Below are 20,682 nucleotides of genomic sequence, written 5' to 3'. Positions count from 1 at the left end.
GCTGGGCCCGGTGAAAGATTGACATATCAACGCGATTGTTTTTTTAAAGAGGCGCCGCGGAGATTACCACGCCCTCCACGACTAGGCTACCCGTCGCCCGAGTAGGCCTTCACACCACCCCAAGTTTGATGACTATTGTATTGTTTATTATGTCCCTATTATTTTTGCACCACTAAGCATTTCACTGTTGTATTCGGCGCACAGCACCGCGCACATGACAAATAAACTTTGATTTGATTTGACCCTCATTTGTAAGGGTCAAAGGTAATTTTAGAGTGAAACTGAAGGGGCATGGCTAACAATGACAGACAACAAGGTACCATGGTGACAAATAGGGCAATTAGTACTCCACTTCTCCTGGGTAATAAATTTGATCTACTGAACTCTAGAAAGGGTGTGGTAACTTTTTTTCTAAACCAACCATCAAATCAAATGTTATTTGTCACATGCGCCAAATATAACCATGGTAGACCTTACAGTGAAATGCTTACTTACAGGCCCTTAAACAACAATTCGGTTTTAAGAAAATACCTAAAAAAAAATGTAAGAGATAAGAATAAATAATTATTATAAATAAATAACAATAGCGAGGCTATATATAGAGTCAATGTGCGGGGGCACCGGTGTCAACGTAATTGAGGTAATATGTACATGTAGCTAGAGTTATTAAAGTGACTATATAGATAATAACAGAGAGTAGCACCAGCGTAGAAGGGGAGGGGGGTACAATGAAAATAGTCTGGGTAGCCATTTGATTAGCTGTTCAGTAGTCTTATGGCTTGGGGGCTGTTTAGAAGCTGTTTAGAAGCCTCTTGGACCTAGACTTGGCACCCCAGTTTCGCTTGCCATGCAGTAGCAGAGAGAGCAGTCTATGATTAGGGTGGCTCGAGTCTTTGACAATTTTTTGGATGGCAGGAAGCTTGGGCCCGGTGATGTACTGGGCCGTACGCTCTACCCTCTGTAGTGCCTTGCGGTCGGAGGCCGAGCAGTTGCCATACTAGGCAGTGATGCAACCCGTCACGATGCTCTCGATGGTGCAGCTGTAAAACCTTTTGAGGATCTGAGGACCCATGGCAAATCTTTTCAGTCTCCTGAGGGGGAAAGGTGTTATCGTGCCCACTTCACAACTGTCTTGGTGTGTTTGGACCATGATAGTTTGTGGGTGATGTGGACACCAAGGAACTTGAAGCTCTCAACCTGCTCTACTACAGCCCTGTCGATGAGAATGGGGGCATGCTCGGTCCTCCTTTTCCTGTAGTCCACAATCATCTCATTTGTCCTGATCATGTTGATGGAGAGGTTGTTGTCCTTGCACCACACGGTCAGGTCTCTGACCTCCTGCCTATAGGCTGTCTCATCGTTGTCAGTGATCAGGCCTACCACTGTTGTGTCATCAGCAAACTTAATGATGGTGTTGGAGTCGTGCCTGGCCGTGCAGTCATGAGTGAACAGGGAGTACAGGATGGGACTGAGCACGCACCCCTGAGGGGCCCACGTGTTGAGGATCAGCGTGGCAGATGTGTTGTTACCTACCCATACCACCTGGGGGCGGCCCGCCAGGAAGTCCAGGATTCAGTTGCAGAGTCCCAGGGTCCTTAGCTTAGTGATGAGCTTTGAGGGCACTATGGTGTTGAACCCTGAGCTGTAGTCAATGAATAATGTTCTCACATAGGTGTTCCTTATGTCCAGGTGTGAAAGGGCAGTGTGGAGTGCAATAGAGATTGCATCATCTGTGGATCTGTTGGTGCGGTATGCAAATTGGAGTGGGTCTAGGGTTTCTGGGATAATGGTGTTGATGTGAGCCATGACCAGCCTTTCAAAGCATTTCATGGCTACAGACGTGAGTGCTACGGGACGGTAGTCATTTAGACAGGTTACCATGCCCCTTCAAATCAAATCAAAGTTTATTTGTCATGTGCGACGAATACAACAGATATAGACCTTACAGTGAAATGCTTACTTACAGGCTCTAACCAATAGTGCAAAAAAGCTATTAGGTGAACAATAGGTAGGTAAAAAAATAAAACAACAGTAAAAAGACAGGCTATATACAGTAGAGAGGCTATAAAAGTTGTGAGGCTACATACAGACACAGGTTAGTCAGGCTGGTAGAGGTAGTATGTACATGTAGATATGTGTCACGCCCTGGCCTTAGTATTATTGGTTTTCTTTATTATTTTAGTTAGGTCAGGGTGTGACATGGGGAATGTTTTTGTTTTGGGTGTTGTTTATGGTAAAGGGGTTGTGTATAGTATATGGGTTTGTGTGGAGTACAGGTTTCTAGTATTGTCTATGTCAGAACGTTTGTAGCCTGTTGTATGTGCACGACGTTTATTAGCTTCACGATCGTTTGTTGTTTTGTTAGTTTGTATTAAGTGTTTCGTGTTTATTTTTCGTCATCTTTTAAAATAAAAGAAGATGGCTTACTTTCCAAATGCTGCGTTTTGGTCCATCAATCCGCCACACGATCGTGACAGAATTACTCACCATAGGACCAAGCGGCATGGAAGGCGGCAACAGGACCTACCTACACAGGATCTCTGGAGTTGGGAGGACGAATTGGAAAGAGATGGACATTGGGATCAACCTGGAGAATATCGCCTCCCTCGTGAAGAGCTGGAGGCAGCGAAAGCCGAGAGGAGGCGATATGAGGAGGCAGCACGGAGACAAGGCTGGAAACCCGTGAGTACACCCCAAAAATTTCTTGGGGGGGGCCTTAAAGGGAGTGTGGCGAAGTCAGGTAGGAAACCTGCGCCTACTCCCTGTACTTACCGTGGAGAGCGAGAGTACGGGCAGACACCGTGTTACGCAGTAGAGCGCACGGTGTCTCCTGTACGCGTGCATAGCCCGGTTAGGTACATTTCAGCTCCACGTATCGGCCGGGCTAGACTGAGCGTTGAGCCATATGTCATGAAGCCGGCCCAACGCATCTGGTCACCAGTGCGTCTCCTCGGGCCGGCGTACATGGCACCAGCCTTACGCATGGTGTCCCCAGTTCGCCTACATAGGCCGGTGCGGGTTATTCCACCTCCCCGCACTGGTCAGGCGACGGGGAGCATAGAACCAGGTAAGGTTGGGCAGGCTCGGCGTTCAAGGGAGCCAGTACGCCTGCACGGTCCGGTATTTCCGGCGCCACCTCCCCGCCCCAACCCAGTACCACCAGTGCCTCCTCCACGCACTAGCTATATGGTGCGTGTCTCCAGCCCTTTACCACCAGTGTCTAAACCACGCACCAAGCCTCCTGTGTGTCCCCAGAGTCCTGTGCGTCCTGTTGCTGCTCCCCGCACTAGCCCTGAGATGCGTGTCCCCAGCCCGGTGCCACCAGTCCCGGCACCACGCACCAGGCCTACAGTGCGCCTCAGCCGGCAGGAGTCTGCCGTCTGCACAGCATTGACTGAACTGCTCGTCTCCCCAGCGCCATCTGAGCCATCCGTCTCCCCAGCGCCATCTGAGCCATCCGTCTGCCATGAGCCTGCAAAGCCGCCCGTCTGCCATGAGCCTGCAAAGCCGCCCGTCTGCCATGAGCCCACTGAGCCGTCCGCCAGACAGGAGCCGCTAGAGCCGCCAGCCAGACAGGAGCCGCTAGAGCCGTCCGTCAGACAGGATCTGCCAGAGCCGCCAACCAGACAGGATCTGCCAGAGCCGCCAACCAGACAGGATCTGCCAGAGCCGCCAACCAGACAGGAGCAGCCAGATCAGTCAGCCAGCCATGAGCAGCCAGATCCGTCAGCTAGCCATGAGCAGCCAGATCCGTCAGCTAGCCATGAGCAGCCAGATCCGTCAGCTAGCCATGAGCAGCCAGATCCGTCAGCTAGCCATGAGCAGCCAGATCCGTCAGCTAGCCATGAGCAGCCAGATCCGTCAGCTAGCCATGAGCAGCCAGATCCGTCAGCTAGCCATGAGCAGCCAGATCCGTCAGCTAGCCATGAGCAGCCAGATCCGTCAGCTAGCCATGAGCAGCCAGATCCGTCAGCTAGCCATGAGCAGCCAGATCCGTCAGCCAGCCATGAGCAGCCAGATCAGTTAGCCAGCCATGAGCAGCCAGATCCGTTAGCCAGCCATGAGCAGCCAGATCTGTCAGCCAGCCATGGGCCGTCCCTCAGTCCGGAGCTGCAGTCCCTCAGTCCGGAGCTGCAGTCCCTCAGTCCGGAGCTGCCATTCCTCAGTCCGGAGCTGCCATTCCTCAGTCCGGAGCTGCCCCTTACCCTGGTGCTGCCCCTTACCCTGGTGCTGCCCCTTACCCTGGTGCTGCCCCTTACCCTGGTACTGCCCCTTACCCTGGTACTGGTCCTTAGTCCGGAGCTGTCCCTTAGTCCGGAACTCCCCCTTAATGCAATGGAGTTAATGTGGAGGGGGGTCGTTTGGAGGAAGCCTAGGAGGTGGTTAGGTACTGTGGTGACGTGGGGACTACGACCAGAGCCGGAGCCGCCACCGTGGAGGGGAGCCCACCCAGACCCTCCCCTAGACTGTGTATGGTGCGCCCGGAGTTCGCGCCTCAAGGGGGGGGTTATGTCACGCCCTGGCCTTAGTATTATTGGTTTTCTTTATTATTTTAGTTAGGTCAGGGTGTGACATGGGGAATGTTTTTGTTTTGGGTGTTGTTTATGGTAAAGGGGTTGTGTATAGTATATGGGTTTGTGTGGAGTACAGGTTTCTAGTATTGTCTATGTCAGAACGTTTGTAGCCTGTTGTATGTGCACGACGTTTATTAGCTTCACGATCGTTTGTTGTTTTGTTAGTTTGTATTAAGTGTTTCGTGTTTATTTTTCGTCATCTTTTAAAATAAAAGAAGATGGCTTACTTTCCAAATGCTGCGTTTTGGTCCATCAATCCGCCACACGATCGTGACAATATGGATAAAGTAACTATGCATATATGCATATAACAGAGAGTAGCAGTGGCGTAAAAGAGGGGTTGGCGAGTGGTGGTTGGGACAGAATGCAGATAGCCCGGTTAGCCAATGTGCGGGAGCACTGGTTGGTCGGCCCAATTGAGGTAGTATGTACATGAATGTATAGTTAAAGTAACTATGCATATATGATAAACAGAGAGTAGCAGCAGCGTAAAAAAGAGGGGGGGGGGCACACAATGCAAATAGTCATATGGCTTGGGGGTAAAAACTGTTGAGAAGCATTTTTGTCCTAGACTTGGCACTCCGGTACCGCTTGCCATGCGGTAGTCGAGAGAACAGTCTATGACTGGGGTGGCTGGGGTCTTTGACAATTTTTTGGGCCTTCCTCTGACACCGCCTGGTGTAGAGGTCCTGGATGGCAGGCATCTTAGCCCCAGTGATGTACTGGGCCGTACGCACTACCCTCTGTAGTGCCTTGCGGTCAGAGGCCGGGCAATTGCCGTGCCAGGCAGTGATGCAACCAGTCAGGATGCTCTCGAAGAGTCAGTACAATTCTGTTTTAATGTACCATTTGTATGACATTCTGTGATAAACAAGTGCCACTCGCGGGCATATGTGAGTGCTACTACCTCTACCTGAGCCCCAGGCTTTGTGGTACAGGACATTAAACGATTGCTTCTGCACCGCAGATTGAGGATCCAGCCCCCTTCAGCTTTTCTCTAAGATACAATAGAGTTATAGGCATAAAGAACTGTCGTGAAACTCTATCTAACTCTCCATTGAAGTGCCATACATACCTGCCTGCACAAATTCTCTCCAAATCCATGTTCAGGCAAATCCAGGGATATTCAAGAAAGTCAGGCCCGATCTGCAACACACACCAAGGGCTGTACAGTCACTGTACATCTACACTTTGTCTCAGCCTTTCCCTTTCTCCCTAACTACCTCAACCTAAGTTGACGCCACCATAAAACTCAAACTCGGCCTCACCCAATCCATTTTGATCAATTCCTCTTCCACAAGCCTTCCCTGCTTGACCTCCGCCCCTCTCTCATATCCTTCTCTCACATTCCCTCCTACTCTAGCTCAAACCCAACAGGGTCACCTTCAACCCCCCTTCTCTGATTACAAAACATTCAGTATTGACATTGGAGGCAGACATACCTTGCATTTTATCACTGATCCAATTATGCAAGAGGGCAATGCTGATAAAGGTATTCAGGCGAAGGACTTTTTAAACAGAGAGGTGGAGCAATTCTAGCTCGATTTCATATTTGTTGGCTAACAATGACCATAGAAACTGACAAGAAAGCACAAAAAGATATGGGAGCAGGCTAGAGCAATAATATATATTTTTTTAAACACAGCCCATTGTTCTAACAAAAAGTTTGAACAGTTCAACGTCTTGTTGGTCCTAAATGATCACAATCAGTGATGTTACATTCCACTGATGGTCAATATACACTCACCGGACAGTATATTAGGTACCCCCATCTAAAACTGAGCCAGACCCCCCCCCCCCCCCCCCCCCTTTTGCCTCCAGAACAGCCTGATTTATTTGGGGGATTCTACAAGGTGCTGGAAACGTTTCACAGGGGTGATGGTCCATGTTGACACAATGGCATTGTTGTTGCCGATTGGACGGCAGTACATTCATGCTGCGAACAGTCCGTTACATCTCATCCTAAAGATGCTCTATTGGGTTGAGGTCTGGGGACTGGCCAGGTCTGGGGACTGACCAGGCCACTTAAGTAAACTGAGCTCACTGTCATGTTCCAGGCAATGTTTTTCCACTCAATTATCCAGTGTTGGTGATCGCGTGCCCACTGGAGCCGCTTCTTCTTGTTTTTAGCTGATAGGAGTGGAACCTGGTGTGGCTGCAACAGCCCATCCATGACAAGGATCGATGAGCTGTGCGTTCCGAGATGCCGTTCTGCACAACACTATTGTACAGCGATGTTATTTGTCTGTTTGTGGCCCACCTGTTAGCTTGCACAATTCTTGCCATTCTTATTCGACCTCTCTCATCAACAACCTGTTTTTGCCCACAGGACTGCCAGTGACTGGATTTTTTTTGTTTGTCCCACCTTTTTAAGTTAAACATAAACACGGTCATGCATGAAAAGCCCAGGAGGGCGGCAGTTTCTGAGATACTGGATCCGGTGCTGTCACGTTCCTGACCTATTTATGTTAGTTTGTTATGTGTGTTAGTTGGTCAGGACGTGAGGTTGGGTGGGCATTCTATGTTTTCTGTTTCTGTGTTGGTTTTGGGTTGCCTGGTATGGCTCTTAATTAGAGGCAGGTGTTTGGCGTTCCTCTAATTAAGAGTCATATTTAGGTAGGCGTTGTCACAGTGTTCGTTGTGGGTGATTGTCTTCCTGTCTGTGTAATTGTTTGCACCATACGGGACTGTTACGGTTTGTTCGGTTTGTGTAGTCTAATTGTCCTATTCGTGCGTTCTTCTTGTTTTATGTAAGTTCGTCGTATAGGTCTGTCTACACCGTGTTTTCGTTTAATAAATATGTCTTTCCACTACGCTGCGCCTTGGTTCCCTCAATACTCCTCCTCTTCCGAAGATGAAGAGGAGGAGGAATGCCGTTACAGGTGCACCTGGTACCGATGATCATACCATGCTCAAAGTCGCTTACAGTAGGTCACTCATTTTGCCCATTCTAACTTTCATTCGAACAGTAACTGAATGGTTCATGGCTGCTTTATACAGCAGGGAACAAGGTGCCGTACCTAATAAATTGATCTGAGTGTCCTACAACGCTGTCTCTCATGGCATGACAACACAATTATTTAAGATCAGTATACCCACATAAACATAAGCTTTATACACCACACAAGGTTTGTTTGTGAGAAAGACAGAGTTGGTTGAGATTTGTGATTAGAATTACAGAGCAGAATTTGAATTAAATCTCCTTTTTTAAGGTGTCCTTGAAGTTTACTGTTAAAATGCTTGAAAACAGTTGATAAGAAGGATACTGGCTCGCCACCATTCATCTTCCACGTTGATACTGATCTGTCATCTTGAACCAATTAAAACTGTTTGACTACAATAACACATTTCATTGTGGAGTCAGACCACTCCCATAGAACTCAAATAATTGTATGGATTGCTCTGATTGTCTATACACACACATCATACAACCATGTAATGACAGTAGTACTAAGACAGTTTCCTTAAATTACAATTTATACACTTTAACAGAGTATATGTGCACTTCATAATACAGGAGACCAAAAAATGGTGATACTTATGTTTTATTCAATAGCAACTAAAGTACAGAGGTTGTCATTAACATATTTTGTATGGTTAGGTAATACTGCACTGCTGGAGCTAGAAACATAAGCATTTTGCTGCACCTGCGATACCATCTGCAAAATATGTGTATGCGACCAATAATACCTGATTTGACATCGAGAAAAAAAGGTTTGACAAACCATATTAGGCATGGTTGCATATCAGTTGCTGCTAGAAGCGTGAAACAGTGACGGTTCTGTTTCCGTACATTCCTTGCAGCTTTTTTTTCTGCACTACTTTGTATTGCCGGGTCTAGTTACTTAGTCCACAGTGACAAAAATACTTCACCCTAGAGAAGAACAGGTTCCATCAACTACATATCTGTGGCCATAGCTTTGAATGGAATGCAGAGGCATCCATACACATATTCTGGAAATAGAGAGGGTTGTAAAAACCAGTAGACACAAAGCACTCCAGCAGTGTAAACACATTTCTTTGCATTATTAGATTTTTATTTTCGATTCCAATTTCAGTTTGCACAATCTTAACATTTGATCAAGTTTGTGTACGTTTTTGAAGCAAAGCACCCCTGATTCCAATTGCCTTTGGCTTATTGTAAATTAGTAGTTTATGACTACTCAAGACACGTACACGTTGCTACAATAGCACAAAGCAGTGATGTGAGGTTGGCGTTTCAGCAGGTAAACTGAGTATTGCCTTAATCTGTGAGATTGGAAAGAGAACTTGTCACTGGTAACTTGTTGGGACCCCAACCTCCCCCCGTAAACATTTTAATATGTTTGAAAATAATAGCGCCCCTTGTGCGCACTGACTGTAATACCGTATTTCCTGGTATGGTACAAGAACGGTATGAACATCTGGATACTGCCCAACCCCAGTGGAGAGTTTGTGAAAACTTTATTCAGTCCAGGACACATGCAGACAAGCTCAGTGTTGTTATTAAGCAGTTTTTTCCAAGCTGAGGAGTGGGGCATGGTTTACTGGTCATGGTTTACTGGGCGACCGAGGCGTGAACGCTCCAGAGGTCTCCAGCATGGTCTTCCGACGCGCTGTCTCTTTGGCGACGTTGTGATTGAGCCGTCGCAACCGTTCCTAGAGAGAGGGAGAAAGAGTGAAACTCAAGTGAGCATTGGCAGTCAGTAGCTTGACATAATATACCACCTGAGCTGCATGAATTCAAAATGCACACAACAAGCAGAATTGCCATGCCTATTGGAATTAATGTATAGATAGATACATTGGATGAACACTACGTCACTGAATTTGACAGTGACACACATACAAATAGAGTGTTAGATACAAGGATAGGAGTAAAAAAAAAGGCCCACAAAATAGTATAAGATCCTGCACAGGCAAAGAAAGAAAGCATCCAAGCTCTTGCTTTGAGCCACTGACCTGAGCATTCTGTAGTATGTTGTTGACAAGCACCACCCTGCGTCTTGCATTCAGCAGCTTTTTCACATAGGGGTCCAGGTCTAGCACTACCTTCTGGTGCTCATTTATCCTGCACAGCTCTAAAAATGAAGGGATGAGACAGGATGATTGGCTTATCTCATAAAGAAAATGGATAAGGCAGCAGCCATTTTGGTAAGGTATTCAGCTATTGTTCAAGCCTTCAATTTGTAGGCTTGATTCTGTATATAATTAAAAGCAATGTATTTTTTATGACCTCATGAGAACCAGGCAGCACAGGAGCTTGTACAAGCCTTACACACATGCTTCGAAACCTGTGATTATACTAGTCACATCACAGCAGCCTCTGCCTGTCTCACACAGGGGTTTTCATGGGCTTGGCAATGGGCTTTCTTTCACAAGGTCAAGTGCATAAACCCGGCACCCGTCCACTTCCCTGTTCCCCCGGGAGTGCATATTAAGCATGTAAAAGTGAATAGTTTTACCTGTGGCTAGATTGTCTATGTGTTCTCGTAGTTCCACCTGGCTTTCCCTATAACAAAAAAACAACACAATAGCATTATAAATACAGAAATATAGTAAAGTAACAAAATCATGACTACTACAACAGACCGAGTGGTTTCAGCAGAAAGCATTGATAGCTGTAGCCTAGGCCTACAGCAAGTAACACATGAATGAGGAAAGGACACATTCAGAATGTCCCTCCATAAAAACACGCCACTTTGAGTCAATTTACTTTTCGTAGCGGGTTAGGAGAGCATTTTCTCTCACCCTAACCCTTTTCCTGACCTTAACTCCCTAACCTGCTACGTTAATTATCTTAACCTGCTGTGTAAGTTCTCCTAGCCTGCTACGAAAAAAATGTGTAGCCGAGCTACCGACAGAGAGAATAGTGAGGCACTGGACAGAAGAGGCAGACTCAAAGCTGCAGGACTGTTTTGAGGATACTGATTGGAATATGTTCATCCACCCAGGACTCATCCATCAACGTTGAGAAATATACATGGTCAGTCACAGGCTTCATTAGGATGTGTTGATGATGTACCCACAATAACAATCCGAACATATCCCAAACAAAAATCCTTGGTGAACGGAGATATCCGTACAATTCTGAGAGCTCGTACTGCAGCATTCAATGTCAGCGGAACGAACCACGATGACTCGGTGGCCAGCGACGTGTACAGGGCAAGCATGTACAAGCTCCACAAATCTATTAGGGATGCAAAAAGACAATACAGACTCAAACTTGAATTTATATTAGACAACTCAGACTCGCAACGCATGGGACAAGGACTACAGACTATCACAGACTACAAAGGCAAATCCAGCTGTGTGATGCTAACTGAAGCGTCCATCTCAGACGTGCTTAACACATTCTATTCCATCCAGGAAGGACGGCCAGGCGTATTCTCAGACATCTTCAACCTGTCCCTGTCCAGACTGTAGTCCCCACCTGCTTTAAGGAGCCCACCATCATCCAAGTGCCCAAGAAAAACAAGGTGACATGGCCAAATGGCTATCGCTCAGTCATTATGAAGTGCTTCTAGAGGCTGGTCATGAATCAAATTAAAGCCAGCATGCCAGGCACACTGGACCTGACTGCAAGGCCCTCCAGTACATCACTGGGACCGTGCTCCCACCCATCCAGGACATCTACTCAAAACGGTGCCTGAGGAATACCCACAGAACCATCAAGAACCTAGAGCTGTTCACTCCCGATACAGTCCGCCTGACGGTAAAGAACATGAGGTCTGATACCAAGAGGCTCAGAGACAGTTTCTATCTACAAGCCATCAGACTGCTGAACACTTGAACTGGACTGACTACCTGCTCTGATTCCCCACACCGTAGCACACATGCACTCACACACACATTCATGCTTCAGATATCTTTAAAAACAAAAGAACTGGGGGGATGGATCAGAAAACCAGTCAGTATCTGGTGTGACCACCATTTGCCTCGTGACACATCTGCTTTGCTTAGAGTTGATTGTGGCCTGTGGAATGTTGTCCCAGTCCTCTTCAATGGCTGTGCAAAGTTGTTGGATATTGGCGGGAACTGGAAAACGCTGTCGTACACGTCGATCCAGAGCATCCCAAACATGCTCAGTGGGTGACATGTCTGGTGACTATTCAGGCCATGGAAGAACTGGGACGTTTTCAGCTTCCAGGAATTGTGTACAGATCCTCAATGAACGGTTCGACAATGGGCCTCAGGATCTCGTCACGGTATCTCTGTGCATTCGAATTTACATAAATAAAATGTTTTTCTATTCTATATCGAAGTGGAGTGTTTTTAGGGAATCTCCCTCCCTGGGACTAAACCCCTCCCTCTGCAACTGGATCCTGGACTTCCTGACGGGCCGCCCCCCAGGTGGTAAGGGTAGGTAACAACACATCTGCCACGCTGATCCTCAACACGGGGGTCCCTCCGGGGTGCGTGCTCAGTCCCCTCCTGTACTCCATGTTCACACATGACTGCATGGCCAAGCATGATTCCAACACCATCATTAAGTTCGCCAACGACAACAGTGGTCGGCCTGATCACCAACAACGATGAGACAGCCTATAAGGATTAGGTCAGAGACCTGGCAGTGTGGTTCCAGGATAACAACCTCTCCCTCAACGTGATCAAGACAAAGATGATGATTGTGGACTACAGGAAAAGGAGGACCGAGCACGCCCCCATTCTCATCGACGGGGCTGTAGTGGAGCAGGTTGAGAGTTTCAAGTTCCTTGGTGTCCACATCACCAACAAACTATCATGGTCCAAACACACCAAGACACCTGTGAAGAGGGCACAACACGCCTTTTCCCCCTCAGGACACTAAAAAGATTTGGCATGGGTCCTCAGATCATCAAAAAGTTCTACAGCTGCCGCATAGAGAGCATCCTGACTTGTTGCATCACCACCTGGTATGGCAACTGCTCAGCCTCCAACTAAACCCAAGGCACTACAGAGGGTAGTGCATACAGCCCAGTACATCACTGGGGCCAAGCTTCCTGCCACCCAGGACCTCTATACCAGGCGGTGTCAGAGGAAGGCCCAAAGGATTGTCAAAGCCACCCTAGTCATAGACTATTCTCTCTGCTACCGCAGGACAAGCAGCACCGGAGTGCCAAGTCTCATTCCAAAAGGCTTCTTAACAGCTTCTAAACCCAAGCCATAAGACTCCTGAACAGCTAATTAAATGGATACGTGGACTTTTCGCTGCTGCTACTCTCTGTTTATTATCCATACATAGTCACTTTACCTCTACATACATGTAAATATTACCTCAATTACCTCGACTAACCTTCAGTTGATTTTAGTAAATACTTTAACACTTTTTCTTAAAACTGCTTTGTTGGTTAAGGGTTTGTAGGTAAGCATTTCACTGTAAGGTCAAACACCTTTTGTATTCCGCGCATTTCACAAATACAATATGATTTACTAGGGAAGGAGGGGCTGGATCACCGGACTTGTCATGATGATGGAATTAGCTTTTGCCGCATTCGAAACAACTGGGAACTCGGAAATCTCCGACTTCCGATTTCAGTTCTTTCAAGACAATTGAGACTATCGGAAGAAAACTGAGCTCATCCAACGGTCATGCAACACGCAATTCCAAGTGGGGAACCCTGGACTCTGTTCAGAGCTCCGACTTTCCACCTGAAAATCTGACCTCGTTTGTTCCGAGTTGTCTTGAACGCACCATATGTGTCTAGCAAGCTAACTAGCTGTGATTGAAGGGAACGGCATCTAGCAAGCACAATTGAAGTTGAAGCAAAAATCTTGCTAATTACCCACCTCACTGAGTGCACATGAAGATCAAGCTGCTGGACAGCTGGTTTCAAGAGGCCAAGCAGTCCCTCTGCAATTGCATCTTTCCCTGACGGTGTCTCCACAACGGCTAGGGCAGCCATTCCTCTTCCAGATCCAGAAGTGATAACAAGAAACGTAAAGCACGCCAGGAAGTAGCTCTGTGACGTAGCTGTAAAACCTCTCCATTTTCCGTCGTCAGGTAGTTAGCACCATTTTGTAAGGAAAGGAGAGAGGGAGAATAGGCTGGCCTCAGTTTATATATATTTTTTAAGCAGATACTGTTTTAATCACTGTAGCTAGCTAGTGTAGTTCGTATTTTAGTAGTATCCGTAAGAGCAAGGTGAAATAAAACATCTAGTGAGTAGTGGATCCAGATCTGTCGGTTGCAACTAGCTTTAACTGGTCTATCGCTCAAGCTAACGAGCTTGCTAGCAAAGTGATACACGAGTATTCGAAAAACAAGCAACGATCAAAGTGAGTTTACCAATGATCGCCTATTGGACTTGTTTGAGACAAAGTTGACTGTTTTTAGTTAGATATTTCGTAAATACTACGTTGGCGAATAATGTTCAGTCTCGATAGGACGCCAGCCTAACTTGAGTTTACAGGCTCCTATTGTTTTTCGCACAGTCACAGCCTACTTAGTTAATTAGCTAGTTAACGTAGTTAGCTAGCTTTCGTAGTTGTCCCGTCTCGTAGGCATTCAAAGCAGTGAAGTCGACTCATTTGCTACATTTGTTTTATGAACTGGACGTGTATGTTGTGCCTTTCGGGAAATTCCATGATATGTTTATTTCAAGCCGGTGGCGTGGCCCTTTTGTGTATTTTCTTCAAATTATGTATCCAATATTAACGTTAGTTGGCAAATGAAAGGATACTAGCTAACTGCATACCACAACTAGTCAAACGCAAGCTAGCTATCTACTAACTAAGCTGACCATTTTGCCAGCTAAATATAATGTATTATTTTGAAACTAGCTAGTAACATTACCTACGACCCTGAATGGTTATGCACAGATGGAATGGAATGACCAACACTAGTATATTTCCTTTTCCTGGCTCGTGAAATGTTTTTCTAACCAATTTTTTCCCCCAACTACACCCTCCCCTGGCACCTCTGACTTTGACCTACCCCACCCTCCCTATCCCTTTCTATCCCTCATATGTTGCTGGTTCCAAGGAGTTCCAGTGAAGTCAAAATGAGTGCTCCCTCCTCCCAAAAAGTCGTGCTGAAAAGCACCACCAAGCAGTCCCTGAATGAGCGGTGAGACGCGCTACGCACCCTGACAGCACTAAGCGAGGCGAAGGTCGAAAAAGTGGTACAGACGGCCCTAGTGTGCTCTACTACGGAAGGCCACTGTTGGGGACCAGACCTGGATGCTAGACTGCCCGGGGCAGACGTGTGCGCTGCTCACTCAAAATGCATGCCATATTCACTGTTTACTGACAGAAGTTTGGCGTGTCTTTTGTGTGAGCAGCGCACACTTAGACCCAAGGAGAGAGGGTAACAGTGATGCTTGGTAAGGCGATGGCCGAGAATGGGCACAGGCCGCACTCCTGATATGCCCCGGCACTCCTCTCTGTGTGTCACACATTGGTGCAGTCCCAAAATATACTGTACATATGGGAGAGGAGAGACCAAACCAATGAAAAGGGGAGGGTGCACCCTCCCGCTCCTCTCCCACCCTCTCTCTACACACACACAACTCTCTCTCAACTAAATGACAGTTTGTTTAGCCATTTTGTGTCCTTTTCCTCTTCTTTGCTACCACTTTCATTTTCAGTTCTCTGTGCTCTGAAGTCTTTCTGTGAGACTAGGTGCCCAGTCCTAGCCCGGACGTGACCAACCCCCCTTTTCTTGCTCTTCTCTCCCCCCTTTCCTCCTATTCTCATATGTGTGGTGTGAGCACAAGGCACGGTCCGGGCTGTAAGTGGCTGGGTTGCCAGATACCCCTTCAGTCCTGGGCCTCCAACCTCTGCCAGGCCTTTTTCGCAGGCTGATGCCATCAAAACAGGGTGGCGTGGAGGCCTGTAAGCGGCAATCACTCTCCTCTCTTGTCATCCACTTTCCTTTCTCTGTTTTCTCTTCTGCCTTTCTCATTCTTGTCTTCCCATCTGTTCCAGTGTTTCTTCTGCTTCTTTTTCTATCTTTCCACTTTTGTTTTATTTTAACCTAAAATGTGCTGAATTGCTTCCAGAAAGCATTTTGGGTTGTCAAATACTTAATAATGAGAGAGAGCGAAACAAAGAGAGTGAGGTGCCAACAAGCGGGGCATTCATAACACACGCCACAGCTCCTGTGGCTGTGTCCATGGTATGAGAAATGACTTGATTTGGAACCATCCCTCCCCCTCCATATCCTCTCTCTCTCTCCCTCCTTTTACCCCCTATCTGTCCCGCTTCCCCTCCCCTCCAAAGCTTCACTACCATGCTGAAGAACAAGGCGCCGACAGCGGTGAGTGTGCGAGCAACCATGCAGCAGCAACACATGGCCAGTGCCCGCAACCGCCGGCTCGCCCAGCAAATGGAGAACAGGCCCTCTGTGCAGGCTGCTCTGCACCACAAGCAGGTGAGACAAGGTGATCCAGCTCAATTAGTCTTTCTGCAATTCCTCACCTTCTCAACAGTATTGGAGGAGACGGTCCAAGTCCCTTCTCTCGGGCCTTCTTCTCCAGTGCATTTTGAGGAGGAATCGGGGAAAGATGAATTGAGAGAGCCAAATGGGGAGGCATCTGAAGCACTGTAAACAGGTGAGATTGCGAGAGGAATGGCATACCGGAAACAGGCCATGTTCTACAAACGTGTAAGAGGGAGATGGGGTACAGGAAAAAGGCTTAATCAATAGATATTAGGAAATGCTTGACGCAGACCTAGAGGGCACCATAGAGCAAAGGTTAATATACAGATCACATAAATGGCTGAGTGTTTGGGTCAAGCACTGAAGTGACAACTTGACAAATGCAGCACAGGAGTTCAACACCTCCCTATCACTTGGTATCAACCTTCCACCTAACCCTCCCAGAGCCTGAAGCAGCGCCTGGGGAAGAGCAACATCCAGGCCAGGCTGGGCCGGCCCATTGGGGCCTTGATGCGGGGGGGTGCTGGCGGCCGGGGTTTCGCTGTTGGAGGGATGCGGGGGATGACGAGAGGAGGCCTGCGAGGCCGCGGCAGAGGAGGAGCCTTAAGGGGCGCTATGGCTCTGAGAGGTGAGCATTTGGTACCACACAGCACAAGCCTACTGGGATTGATATTTTGCTACAATGTTAGAACTGAAAACGTTGGCTTCATAAATTCTTGAAAGACATTTAACGAGACATTTAATTTCTCTTAAATGTTCTATTCTGGGGCTGGAATATACTTTCCACAGGGACGTCCAGGCTTTTAAATATGACTCGTACTTTTTTGCATGGGGGATAGGCAAACTTTTTATTATTTTAAGGGGTGACGTGATCTCATTTGTAAACTAGCTTGAGCAAATACACCCTGCTGAGTTGAATGGAATAGTCCAGGTGGATCTGTCATAGTATGGCTTCACCCCCTGGTTTACTATCCATCCCCTCAACTTGAGGGAATGTGGCTGTCAATCATTGTGACTCCACCCTCCATAAACCCCCTGCTGTTCTGGTTGGTCCGGCACCTGTTGTGCTACTGAGCATGTGGTGACAAATCTAACAGCTGCACTGTCCCTGCTTATCCACAGTCACCCCACACCCACTTCTACACATTCCCGGTGGAGGGGATTAGGGATTTTAGACTGCATTTAGACAGCAACAAAAAATGACAGTAATACTTCAAGTGAAATTCATTGAAATACATTGGCTTTAAATGATCCAGGTTTAGAATGTAATGGTGTAGATACAAGATGTGCACTGTGGTCACATATATGTTGCATACAATGCAGAACTGTGGCATTCCAGGATAAAAAAAACAATGTTGGTCATGGCATTTGAAGTGATATTAGTGCACTTTCACTGTAGAACGAATTGTTATTCAGTCTGAATACCCCATGCCTAGTTAGAACAGAAGTAAGTGACTTGAGAATACATGGGCAAGGCACCCAGCAAACACCTGTAACCTGTCTGTCATGGCTAACGTAAAACAAGTTGGAGTATAAATAACATGCGTAACATAGAACTTGAATAGTTAAGCTGCTTTAGTTAAGTTGGTGGCTGAGATGTGGGTCAATGATGGGCATATAAAATGTTTTTGTGTTCACTTGACAACTTTGTTCTTAAACTGAAATGTGGTAAGCTAAGTCACTAGTTAACTGCTCCTTTGTAACATCCTGTGTCCTGATAGGGAATCGCCTTTCCCCAGGCATGGGCATGATGCGTAGCAGAGGGGGTCCAGGCCGTGTGGCCCTCCGTAGGGGGATGCGTCAAAGAGGGGCTGCTGGTCGTGGAGGTGCCTTTGGCCGAGGAGCTGGAAGAGGAGTGGGAGCCAGGGGTAAGGAACTGGATTCAGAGTTCGGATTCATTTCATCTGTAAATTGACACGTCACAATCTACCTCAAGTTTCTTGTTTACATGAACACTTATACAGGAACCATTTTATTAACGCATTGTGATTCCATCTTTAATTTTTTTGGGGGGGGGTGTTGACCACCATCTTTCCCTCCAGGACGAGGTGGTCTACGTGGGCGTGGTGGCTTCGCTGGCAGGGGTGGTGGCCGCAGTCGCGGGGGTGGAAGAGGAGGTCGCGGCAGGGGTGGTGGCCCAGGAATGACCCGCGAGCAGCTGGACAACCAGCTTGACGCCTACATGTCCAAGACCAAGGGCAACCTGGACGCTGAGCTGGACGCATACATGGCCCAAGCTGACCCAGAGGGCATGGAGTGAACCAGGACCTCCACTGTGAGAGTAGGGACTCCTTCAACAGGCCCACACAGAGACAGTACTGATAACATGAAAGACGCAGAGAAGCTTGTATAGTACTATTACACCACACATATGTAATGATAAACGCACTTACATAAACTCTGTGCACTGTCTCACATTACATGGCTAAAATTTGATGTGATCACAACCTCTGCTTGAATATAAAAAAAAACATTCACTGACACACATGCATACAAACACACTTGTTCTAAAATTGTGGGCCTATGAAGAGAACTGTTTGAAATGGAACTTTTTCCTGAATGTGGACATGACCATTCTATCAGTATCAGTACAAAGTAGACTCGCACCTGCACAGTTTGAAACCTTTTTCCTGTGTGTGCATGAAGAACGCAAAGATCTTTTAAACTTGGAATGGACGACACTGACCGGAGTAGACTTCAAGAACCAACATTATCAACGCTCCTGAAATGCCTGCTTTTTGGACCAGAGGAATGGACGACACTGGCCGGAGTAGACTTCAAGAACCAACATTATCAACGCTCCTGAAATGCCTGCTTTTTGGACCAGAATCTCTTGGGAGAATCTGTTTTGAAGCTGAATTGGGACTATTACTGAACTTTGCATCTATGTCCATATGGTTAAAAGTGCTTTAGCTCCATCGTGTCTAACTAGCATCCACTTCTTATATTTCGTAAGCCTATTTTTTACTACTGTGTTTTTATGTTAGGATTTGTATTTAGTATTGGATGCTCCTTTTACTGTGTTAGCAGAAGTGTACAAAGACTTGACTCTCGAGTAGAAAAAAAATCGAATGAAAATTACAAGGGGAATTCTAGAAAAATCTTTTGTGTTTTTATTCTATTTAACGCCACCAACTTAAGCTTTGCTTCTGGAGAATTGAAGTATGTTGCTGTCTTTGGTTGAAACTCCCCTAACAGCATTTAATGGATGCTCATCATACCAAATAAGCAACTACACGAGATGCTAAATATGTCAATCCAAGTTGCAAAGGTGTGCGAGTGGTCTTCCCCCCCTGGTGTCAATTGTAAGAATTTGAGGTTGTCTTTAAAAAAAACTGGTTGTTGTACACTACTCAAATAAAGTGAGTGAAAATGTTATCAGATTGTGTCCATCTGGATGAAACTAAACTCCAAATGCTATGTAATTCCCTCCTTCCAACTGGTTATTGTCATAGAATAGAGAATAAACGTTCTTCTTTTAACTTCATAGTTGTATTGGTTCCATCATGTGTTCTCTCAAGACTAAGACACTGTGAGCGCTTTGGTTAAATCACCATATACACTCACTGGCCAGCTTATTAGGTACACCACCCCTTACCTGAAAATGGATTGCTATATAAAGCAGACAGGCATCGAGTTACTGTTCGTTTGAACGTTAGAATGGGCAAAACGAGTGACCTAAGCAACTTTGAGCGTGGTATGATTGTCAGTGCAGATCCAATATTTCCTTAACAGCCGGCCTCCTGGGCTTCTCACGCACAGCAGTGTCTAGGGATTACCGAGAATGGTGCAACAAACAAAACATCCAGTCAGCGGCAGTCCTGTGAGGGGGAAAAAGCTTGTAGATGAGGTCAAAGAAATATGGCAAGCTAACGGGGCCTCAAACAGACAAATAACGGAGCGGTACAACAGTGTGAACCCTGACCTCAACCCCTTCGAACACCTTTGGGATGAATTAGAACGCCGACTGCGAGCCAGGCCTAATCGCCAAACATCCGTGCCCGACCTCATTAATGCTCTTGTGGCTGAATGGAAGCAAGTCCCCGCAGCAATGTTCCAACATCTAGTGGAAAGCCTTCACAGAAGAGTGGAGGCTGTTATAGCAGCAAAGGGGGGACCAACTCCAAATTAATGCCCATGATTTTGGAATTCGATGCGCAGGTGTCCACATACTTTTGGTCATGTAGTGTAATTTGTAAAGGACCTAAGTACAAGTTAATTCTACTTATATTTTAACAATACCATAAGTTCCTCTATAGCTGTAGCAATCGTAATTATTCTATAGTACAACATTGCATTGTAGTTGAAATTAGTAGTTTTTTTCTTGAACACAGTCCCTGTAATTAAAATGTCTCAACTCATAGCTTTGTCACACAGCAATTAATATGTAACAGTTATTACATCACTTGAATAATTACAGGGTTACTACCCAAACAATACTATAAATTACCTTTGTTGAAAGCCTAATGGCCTACTTATTGGTAGATCTTGTCGATAAAAGTGCATGTCCGTGATTTTGAATAGTTATAAGAATATCCATGCATTTCAATATATTCTCCCCTATGAATTTATTTGGACAGTGAAGATAAAACCTTGAATTTGTCTGTATACTCTAGCATAGTCCCCCCATTTGAAGGTGTCATAAGTATTTGGACAAATTATAGTGTATTAAATTTAGTAAAAAGTTTAGTATTTGGTCCCATTTACTAAATGTAACACAATATAAGTGTATTTGTCCAAATAATTATGACACCTTCAAATAGGGGG

At 46.3% G+C, this 20,682-nt stretch overlaps 2 protein-coding genes across 3 annotated transcripts; one reads left to right on the top strand and one right to left on the bottom strand.

Annotated features, from left to right (window-relative positions):
- Positions 1 to 8,101: 8,101 nt before the first annotated feature.
- snapin (SNAP associated protein) lies at positions 8,102 to 13,477 on the bottom strand. The gene is made up of 4 exons (XM_055876440.1): positions 13,323 to 13,477; positions 10,019 to 10,065; positions 9,516 to 9,634; positions 8,102 to 9,212 (listed from the first exon to the last, which is right to left on the bottom strand). Exons 1-4 carry the CDS (start codon positions 13,436 to 13,438, stop codon positions 9,105 to 9,107), a joined length of 390 nt encoding a protein of 129 aa, XP_055732415.1. The 5' UTR covers positions 13,439 to 13,477; the 3' UTR covers positions 8,102 to 9,104.
- A 58-nt stretch (positions 13,478 to 13,535) lies between these two features.
- On the top strand, positions 13,536 to 19,402 carry LOC129819822 (chromatin target of PRMT1 protein-like). Of its 2 annotated transcripts, none has more exons than XM_055876439.1 (6): positions 13,536 to 13,811; positions 14,518 to 14,601; positions 15,756 to 15,906; positions 16,360 to 16,543; positions 17,637 to 17,783; positions 17,958 to 19,402. In XM_055876439.1, exons 2-6 carry the CDS (start codon positions 14,537 to 14,539, stop codon positions 18,173 to 18,175), a joined length of 765 nt encoding a protein of 254 aa, XP_055732414.1. In that variant the 5' UTR covers positions 13,536 to 13,811; positions 14,518 to 14,536; the 3' UTR covers positions 18,176 to 19,402. The 2 variants fall into 2 exon arrangements, with proteins under 2 accessions (XP_055732414.1, XP_055732413.1); XM_055876438.1 differs by having other exon boundaries at positions 13,796 to 13,811; positions 14,518 to 14,857.
- Positions 19,403 to 20,682: the final 1,280 nt, after the last annotated feature.

The sequence above is a fragment of the Salvelinus fontinalis genome, chromosome 22, assembly GCF_029448725.1.
Source record: "Salvelinus fontinalis isolate EN_2023a chromosome 22, ASM2944872v1, whole genome shotgun sequence".
Lineage (NCBI taxonomy): Eukaryota > Metazoa > Chordata > Actinopteri > Salmoniformes > Salmonidae > Salvelinus > Salvelinus fontinalis.
This window is presented reverse-complemented; position numbering and strand designations above follow the sequence as displayed.